Consider the following 9,617-nt stretch of genomic DNA (forward strand, 5'->3'; position numbering starts at 1 on the left):
GAGGTGTGATGTGATGAGGTGTGGTGAGATGAGGTGTGATGAGGTGTGGTGTGATGAGTGATGAGGTGTGATGTGAAGAGGTGTGATGAGGTGTGATGTGATTAGGTGTGATGTGATTAGGTGTGATGAGGTGTGATGTAATGAGGTGTAGTGTGATGAGGTGTGATGTGAATGGGTGAGGTGTGATGAGGTGTGGTGTGATGTGAAGAGGTATGATGAGGTGTGATGTGATGGGTGTAGTGTGATGAGGTGTGATGTGAAGAGGTGTGAAGGGGTGAGGTGTGATGAGGTGTGATGTGATGGGGTGTAGTGTGATGAGGTGAGATGAGGTGTGGTGTGATGAGGTGAGATGAGGTGTGATGAGGTGAGGTGTGGTGTGAAGCGGTGTGATGAGTGATGAGGTGTGATGTGAAGAGGTGTGATGAGGTGTGATGTGGTGTGATGAGGTGTGGTGTGATGAGGTGTGATGTGAAGAGGTGTGATGAGGTGTGGTGAGGTGTGAAGCGGTGTGATTAGGTGTGATGAGGTGTGAAGAGGTGAGATGAGATGTGGTGTGATGTGAAGAGGTGTGATGTAATGAGGTGTAGTGTGATGAGGTGTGATGTGAAGGGGTGAGGTGTGATGAGGTGTGGTGTGATGTGAAGAGGTATGATGAGGTGTGATGTGATGGGGTGTCGTGTGATGAGGTGTGAAGGGGTGAGGTGTGATGTGAAGAGGTATGATGAGGTGTGATGTGATGGGGTGTAGTGTGATGAGGTGTGATGTGAAGAGGTGTGAAGGGGTGAGGTGTGATGTGAAGAGGTATGATGAGGTGTTATGTGATGGGGTGTAGTGTGATGAGGTGTGATGTGATGGGGTGTAGTGTGATGAGGTGTGATGAGGTGTGGTGTGATGAGGTGTGATGAGGTGAGGTGTGGTGTGAAGCGGTGTGATGAGGTGTGGTGTGATGAGGTGTGGTGTGATGAGGTGTGATGAGGTCTAATGAGGTGAGGTGTGGTGAGGTGTGATGAGATGAGGTGAGGTGTGATGAGGTGAGGTGTGATGAGGTGTAATGAGGTCTAATGAGGTGAGGTGTGGTGAGGTGTGATGAGATGAGGTGTGGTGTGATGAGGTGTGATCAGGGGAGGTGTGATGAGGTGAGGTGTGATGAGGTGTGGTGAGGTGTGGTGAGGTGAGGTGTGGTGAGGTGTGATGATGTGAAGAGGTGTGATGTGGTGTGATGTGATGAGGTGTAGTGTGATAAGGTGTGAAGAGGTGAGAAGTGATGTGAAGAGGTGTGATGAGGTGTGGTGTGATGAGGTGTGATGTGAAGAGGTGTGATGAGGTGTGGTGAGGTGTGAAGCGGTGAGGTGTGATGTGGTAAGATGAGGTGAGATGTGGTGTGATGTGAAGAGGTGTGATGTAATGAGGTGTAGTGTGATGAGGTGTGATGTGAATGGGTGAGGTGTGATGAGGTGTGGTGTGATGGGGTGTATTGTGATGAGGTGTGATGTGAAGAGGTGTGATGAGGTGTGATGTGATGAGGTGTAGTGTGATGAGGTGTGAAGGGGTGAGGTGTGATGTGAAGAGGTATGATGAGGTGTGATGTGATGGGGTGTAGTGTGATGAGGTGTGAAGGGGTGAGGTGTGATGTGAAGAGGTATGATGAGGTGTGATGTGATGGGGTGTAGTGTGATGAGGTGTGATGTGAAGAGGTGTGAAGGGGTGAGGTGTGATGAGGTGAGATGTGATGGGGTGTAGTGTGATGAGGTGTGAAGGGGTGAGGTGTGATGTGAAGAGGTATGATGAGGTGTGATGTGATGGGGTGTAGTGTGATGAGGTGTTATGTGATGGGGTGTAGTGTGATGAGGTGTTATGTGATGGGGTGTAGTGTGATGAGGTGTGATGAGGGGTGGTGTGATGAGGTGAGGTGTGATGAGGTGAGGTTTGATGAGGTGAGGTGTGATGAGGTGAGGTGTGGCGTGGTGAGGTGTGGTGTGATGTGGTGTGATTAGGTGAGGTGTGGTGTGATGAGGTGTGATGAGGTAAGGTGTGATGAGGTGAGGTTTGATGAGGTGTGATGTGGTGTGAAGAGGTGAGGTGTGATGAGGTGAGGTTTGATGAGGTGTGATGTGGTGTGAAGAGGTGAGGTGTGATGAGGTGAGGTTTGATGAGGTGTGATGTGGTGTGAAGAGGTGAGGTGTGATGAGGTGTAGTGTGATGAGGTGTAGTGTGATGTGGTGTGATGAGATGTGGTGTGATGAGGTGTGATGAGGTGAGGTGTGATGTGATGAGGTGTGATGTGATGAGGTGTGGTGTGATGAGGTGTGATGTGATGAGGTGTAGTGTGATGAGGTGTAGTGTGATGAGGTGTGGTGAGATGTGGTGTGATGAGGTGTGATGAGGTGAGGTGTGGTGTGAAGCGGTGTGATGTGATGAGGTGTAGTGTGATGAGGTGTAGTGTGATGAGGTGTAGTGTGATGAGGTGTGGTGAGATGTGGTGTGATGAGGTGTGATGAGGTGAGGTGTGGTGTGATGAGGTGTGAAGCGGTGTGGTGTGATGAGGTGTGATGAGGTGTAGTGTGATGAGATGTGGTGAGGTGTGGTGAGGTGTGGTGTGATGAGGTGTAGTGTGATGAGGTGTGATGAGGTGTGAAGCGGTGTGATGAGGTTAGGTGAGGTGTGATGAGGTGTGATGTGATGAGGTGTAGTGTGATGAGGTGAGGTGTGATGAGGTGTGATGTGATGAGGTGAGATGTGATGAGGTGTAGTGTGATGAGGTGTGGTGTGATGAGGTGTAGTGTGATGTGGTGTGATGTGATGAGGTGTGATGTGATGAGGTGCAGTGAGGTGTGATGTGATGAGTGTGCAGTGAGGTGTAGTGTGATGAGGTGTGATGTGATGAGGTGATAAGGTGTGATGAGGTGTGATGAGGTGAGATTGTGTGTGATGTGATGAGGTGATAAGGTGTGATGAGGTGTGATGTGATGAGGTGATGAGGTGCAGTGAGGTGTGATGAGGTGTAGTGTGATGAGGTGCAGTGAGGTGTGGTGTGATGTGATGAGGTGTAGTGTGATGAGGTGTGATGTGATGAGGTGAGATTGTGTGTGATGTGATGAGGTGATAAGGTGTGATGAGGTGTGATGTGATGAGGTGATGATGTGTGATGTGATGAGGTGCAGTGAGGTGTGGTGAGGTGTAGTGTGATGAGGTGTGATGAGGTGAGATTGTGTGTGTAGGTACATACCTGTGACAGTAGGTTAAGGGACACCTGAGGGTTGATCTTACGATCTTCAGACTGAAACACAGACAGACAATATGTCAGATACACATTAGTATTGATTACACAGTACATTACACACCACCCCTCTCCACCTACCTGTTCAGGGCAGACCAGAGAGAAGACGTAGAGAGGCAGGAACAGACGGTTGAGCAGGTGGTCTGTCAGGACATCGTTCAGGAACTCACAGTTGATAGTCAGGATATCGTTCAGGTAGTGGAGATGGTCGAGATGCTCTGCTACCAAGTCACTCAGCTTCCCCCGGTTACGATGCCTGGAGTGGGGAGAGGGAGAGAGTCAGAGACAGAGAGAGAGCGAGAGAGAGGAGAGGGGAGAGAGGGAGAGGAGAGAGAGACAGAGAGGAGAGAGAGGTGGTATGTACATAAGTGTGTAATGATCTAGTCTGTAACTGTTATGGTTTTGTGTTTCACAACATGTATCTGAATGTATACCCAAGCCTGCAGTGCAAACACAACCTTCCCGAGGGGACAATATCTTAATCAGATAACTCTGACAGGTAGAAAGTCTAAACTGATACAACACTGACACCTAGTGGACACAGGGGAGAATGACCCATCTGAAGGTTAGATAGAGACCCCTAGTGGACACAGGGGAGAATGACCCATCTGAAGGTTAGATAGAGACCCCTAGTGGACACAGGGGAGAATGACCCATCTGAAGGTTAGATAGAGACCCCTAGTGGACAGAGGGGAGAATGACCCATCTGAAGTGTAGATAGAGACCCCTAGTGGACACAGGGGAGAATGACCCATCTGAAGGTTAGATAGAGACCCCTAGTGGACACAGGGGAGAATGACCCATCTGAAGACTAGATAGAGACCCCTAGTGGACACAGTGAGAATGACCCATCTGAAGGTTAGATAGAGACCCCTAGTGGACACAGGGAAAATGACCCATCTGAAGGTTAGATAGAGACCCCTAGTGGACACAGGGAAAATGACCCATCTGAAGGTTAGATAGAGACCCCTAGTGGACACAGGGAGAATGACCCATCTGAAGGTTAGATAGAGACCCCTAGTGGACACAGTGAGAATGACCCATCTGAAGGTTAGATAGAGACCCCTAGTGGACACAGGGGAAAATGACCCATCTGAAGGTTAGATAGAGACCCCTAGTGGACACAGGGGAGAATGACCCATCTGAAGGTTAGATAGAGACCCCTAGTGGACACAGGGGAGAATGACCCATCTGAAGGTTAGATAGAGACCCCTAGTGGACACAGGGGAGAATGACCCATCTGAAGGTTAGATAGAGACCCCTAGTGGACACAGGGGAGAATGACCCATCTGAAGGTTAGATAGAGACCCCTAGTGGACACAGGGGAGAATGACCCATCTGAAGGTTAGATAGAGACCCCTAGTGGACACAGGGGAGAATGAGCCATCTGAAGACTAGATAGACCCCTAGTGGACACAGGGGAGAATGACCCATCTGAAGGTTAGATAGAGAGAGACCCCTAGTGGACACAGGGGAGAATGACCCATCTGAAGGTTAGATAGAGACCCCTAGTGGACACAGGGGAGAATGACCCATCTGAAGACTAGATAGAGACCCCTAGTGGACACAGTGAGAATGACCCATCTGAAGGTTAGATAGAGAGAGACCCCTAGTGGACACAGGGGAGAATGACCCATCTGAAGGTTAGATAGAGACCCCTAGTGGACACAGGGGAGAATGATCCATCTGAAGATTAGATAGAGACCCCTAGTGGACACAGGGGAGAATGACCCATCTGAAGACTAGATAGAGACCCCTAGTGGACACAGTGAGAATGACCCATCTGAAGGTTAGATAGAGACCCCTAGTGGACACAGGGGAGAATGACCCATCTGAAGGTTAGATAGAGAGAGACCCCTAGTGGACACAGGGGAGAATGATCCATCTGAAGGTTAGATAGAGACCCCTAGTGGACACAGGGGAGAATGACCCATCTGAAGGTTAGATAGAGACCCCTAGTGGACACAGGGGAGAATGACCCATCTGAAGACTAGATAGAGACCCCTAGTGGACACAGTGAGGAGAGACCCATCTGAAGGTTAGATAGAGACCCCTAGTGGACACAGGGGAGAATGACCCATCTGAAGACTAGATAGAGACCCCTAGTGGACACAGGGGAGAATGACCCATCTGAAGACTAGATAGACCCCTAGTGGACACAGGGGAGAATGACCCATCTGAAGGTTAGATAGAGACCCCTAGTGGACACAGGGGAGAATGACCCATCTGAAAGTTAGATAGAGACCCCTAGTGGACACAGGGGAGAATGACCCATCTGAAGACTAGATAGAGACCCCTAGTGGACACAGGGGAGAATGACCCATCTGAAGGTTAGCTTAAGGAAAGATCCACTCATCCCCATAGGCCGACATACAGACAGTCTCTTACTCACTTTTCCAGCACGTTCTATAGAAATGTATAGGAAGCTAAATGATGTGTGTGTGTGTGTGTGTGTGTGTGTGTGTGTGTGTACTCACTCTTGGTCTGTCTGAACACACTTGGTCCAGTTTGATGATGTGTGTGTGTGTGTGTGTGTGTGTGTCTACTCACTCTTGGTCCGTCTGAACACACTTGTCCAGCTCTATGACGTTGCTGCCGTGTGTGTGTGTGTGTGTGTGTGTGTGTGTGTGTGTGTGTGTACTCACTCTTGGTCCATCTGAACACACTTGTCCAGCTCTATGACGTTGCTGCCGTGTGTGTGTGTGTGTGTGTGTGTGTGTGTGTCTACTCACTCTTGGTCCGTCTGAACACACTTGTCCAGCTCTATGACGTTGCTGCCGTGTGTGTGTGTGTGTGTGTCTACTCACTCTTGGTCCGTCTGAACACACTTGTCCAGCTCTATGACGTTGCTGCCGTGTGTGTGTGTGTGTCTACTCACTCTTGGTCCGTCTGAACACACTTGTCCAGCTCTATGACGTTGCTGCCGTGTGTGTGTGTGTGTGTGTGTGTGTGTGTGTGTGTGTGTGTGTGTGTGTGTGTGTCTACTCACTCTTGGTCCGTCTGAACACACTTGTCCAGCTCTATGACGTTGCTGCCGTGTGTGTGTGTGTGTGTGTGTGTGTGTGTGTGCTGTGTGTGTGTGTGTGTCTACTCACTCTTGGTCCGTCTGAACACACTTGTCCAGCTCTATGACGTGAGAGCCGATGAACCAGACCAGGTTACTGAAGTAAGGGACCGCCGTCTTGTCTCGAATGTAGTGCAGCATGTGCTGGTTGTCCACTAGAGGGGTGAGAGGTCAAGGGATGTTACCGTGGTTACACAGATAGATGGGGAGACAGGGGGGGGTCAGAGGAATACAGGACCAGACATTTACAGAGATTGGATATGAGTATAAGCATATAGAGAATAAAGCTGTTCTCTCCAGGAGGACTCTACTCTGAGACTGATGTGGAGGACTCTACTCAGAGACTGATGTGGAGGACTCTACTCAGAGACTGATGTGGAGGACTCTACTCAGAGACTGATGTGGAGGACTCTACTCAGAGACTGATGTGGAGGACTCTACTCAGAGACTGATGTGGAGGACTCTACTCAGAGACTGATGTGGAGGACTCTACTCAGAGACTGATGTGGAGGACTCTACTCAGAGACTGATGTGGAGGACTCTACTCTGAGACTGATGTGGAGGACTCTACTCTGAGACTGATGTGGAGGACTCTACTCTGAGACTGATGTGGAGGACTCTACTCTGAGACTGATATGGAGGACTCTACTCTGAGACTGATATGGAGGACTCTACTCTAAAGAGAGACTGATATGGAGGACTCTACTCTGAGACTGATATGGAGGACTCTACTCTGAGACTGATATGGAGGACTCTACTCAGAGACTGATGTGGAGGACTCTACTCTGAGACTGATATGGAGGACTCTACTCTGAGACTGATGTGGAGGACTCTACTCTGGAGACTGATGTGGAGGACTCTACTCTGAGACTGATGTGAAGGACTCTACTCTGAGACTGATGTGAAGGACTCTACTCTGAGACTGATGTGGAGGACTCTACTCTGAGACTGATGTGGAGGACTCTACTCTGAGACTGATGTGGAGGACTCTACTCAGAGACTGATGTGGAGGACTCTACTCTGGAGACTGATATGGAGGACTCTACTCTGAGACTGATGTGGAGGACTCTACTCAGACTGATATGGAGGACTCTACTCTGAGACTGATATGGAGGACTCTACTCTGAGACTGATGTGGAGGACTCTACTCAGACTGATATGGAGGACTCTACTCTGAGACTGATATGGAGGACTCTACTCTGAGACTGATGTGGAGGACTACCAACTCTGGTTTCTGACAATGGGTCATCACGGTAGGCCAAACTCCAGTCCTCCAAACTCCAGTCCTTACGAAGAAGACATGCTTCATCGTAACATTCTGAATACTCATTGTTGTACGGAGTTGTTCAGTTGTTCAAAACAATTCAGGAATGTTTCACCTCTTAGAAAATGTGTATTATAACTGGATATCAGTATTATAACAGTTGACTTGAAACGATGGGTTTGAATTACACAGAAACCAACAAAAAGCAGGCAGGTCAGTTTACACATTTAAATGATAAGCCCAAGTCAATAATATAATTAATAACATTAATGATTACTATATATTACACACACACATTCAGTGAGGTGCATTTATTAATCAGACTTACATGAGACTGGAGTTAGGCCCACGGGAGGTAAGAGTGAGAGGAGGAAGAGGAGATGGGGAGAGGAGGAAGAGAAGGAAGAGGAGAGAGAGAAGAGGAGGAGAGAGGGGAGAGGGAGGAGAGGAGGAAGAGGAGAGAGAAGGAAGGAGGAGGGAGAGAGAGGAGAGGGGGAGAGAGAAGAGGAGGAAGAGGAGGAGAGGAGAGGAGAGAGAGGAGGAAGAGGAGGGAGAGGAGAGAGAGGAGAAAGAGGAAGAGGAGAGAAGAGAGGAGGAAAGGAGAGAGAGGAAGAGAGGAGAGAAGAGGATAGAGAGAAGGAAGAGGAGGGAGAGAGAGGAGGACGAGGGAGGGAAGGGAGAGGGGGGTGGTGAGAGGGAGGAAAGGGGAGAGAGCATACACAAGGTTAACGGTAGTCAGGTAGCTGTGTAGTGTCTAACAGACTCCTGGGTAGTCAGGTAGCTGTGTAGCGTCTAACAGACTCCTGGGTAGTCAGGTAGCTGTGTAGTGTCTAACAGACTCCTGGGTAGTCAGGTAGCTGTGTAGTGTCTAACAGACTCCTGGGTAGTCAGGTAGCTGTGTAGCGTCTAACAGACTCCTGGGTAGTCAGGTAGCTGTGTAGTGTCTAACAGACTCCTGGGTAGTCAGGTAGCTGTGTAGTGTCTAACAGACTCCTGGGTAGTCAGGTAGCTGTGTAGTGGCTAAACAGACTCCTGGGTAGTCAGGTAGCTGTGTAGTGTCTAACAGAACTAAACAGCAGGGCTCCTGGGTAGTCAGGTAGCTGTGTAGTGTCTAACAGGCTCCTGGGTAGTCAGGTAGCTGTGTAGTGTCTAACAGACTCCTGGGTAGTCAGGTAGCTGTGTAGTGTCTAACAGACTCCTGGGTAGTCAGGTAGCTGTGTAGTGGCTAACAGACTCCTGGGTAGTCAGGTAGCTATGTAGTGTCTAACAGAACTAAACAGCAGGACTCCTGGGTAGTCAGGTAGCTGGTTAGTGTCAAACAGACTCCTGGGTAGTCAGGTAGCTGTGTAGTGTCTAACAGACTCCTGAGTAGTCAGGTAGCTGGTTAGTGTCAAACAGACTCCTGGGTAGTCAGGTAGCTGTGTAGTGTCTAACAGACTCCTGGGTAGTCAGGTAGCTGTGTAGTGTCTAACAGACTCCTGGGTAGTCAGGTAGCTGTGTAGTGGCTAAACAGACTCCTGGGTAGTCAGGTAGCTGTGTAGTGTCTAACAGAACTAAACAGCAGGGCTCCTGGGTAGTCAGGTAGCTGTGTAGTGTCTAACAGGCTCCTGGGTAGTCAGGTAGCTGTGTAGTGTCTAACAGACTCCTGGGTAGTCAGGTAGCTGTGTAGTGTCTAACAGACTCCTGGGTAGTCAGGTAGCTGTGTAGTGGCTAACAGACTCCTGGGTAGTCAGGTAGCTATGTAGTGTCTAACAGAACTAAACAGCAGGACTCCTGGGTAGTCAGGTAGCTGGTTAGTGTCAAACAGACTCCTGGGTAGTCAGGTAGCTGTGTAGTGTCTAACAGACTCCTGAGTAGTCAGGTAGCTGGTTAGTGTCAAACAGACTCCTGGGTAGTCAGGTAGCTGTGTAGTGTCTAACAGACTCCTGGGTAGTCAGGTAGCTGTGTAGTGTCTAACAGACTCCTGGGTAGTCAGGTAGCTGTGTAGTGTCTAACAGAACTAAACAGCAAAG

At 49.3% G+C, this 9,617-nt stretch overlaps 1 protein-coding gene across 1 annotated transcript in view; it reads left to right on the top strand.

Annotated features, from left to right (window-relative positions):
- Positions 1–136, top strand: part of LOC115127468 (protein CLEC16A) — a gene marked incomplete at its 5' end in the record, with an annotated part of 64,719 nt that extends 64,583 nt beyond the window's left edge. Inside the window, one exon of the mRNA XM_065015460.1 lies at positions 121–136. Coding sequence (XP_064871532.1) covers positions 121–136 — 16 coding nt within the window. The remainder of the gene's footprint in view (positions 1–120) is intronic.
- Between the last annotated feature and the right edge of the window lie 9,481 nt (positions 137–9,617).

Source organism: Oncorhynchus nerka, unplaced genomic scaffold (assembly GCF_034236695.1).
Source record: "Oncorhynchus nerka isolate Pitt River unplaced genomic scaffold, Oner_Uvic_2.0 unplaced_scaffold_1424, whole genome shotgun sequence".
NCBI lineage: Eukaryota > Metazoa > Chordata > Actinopteri > Salmoniformes > Salmonidae > Oncorhynchus > Oncorhynchus nerka.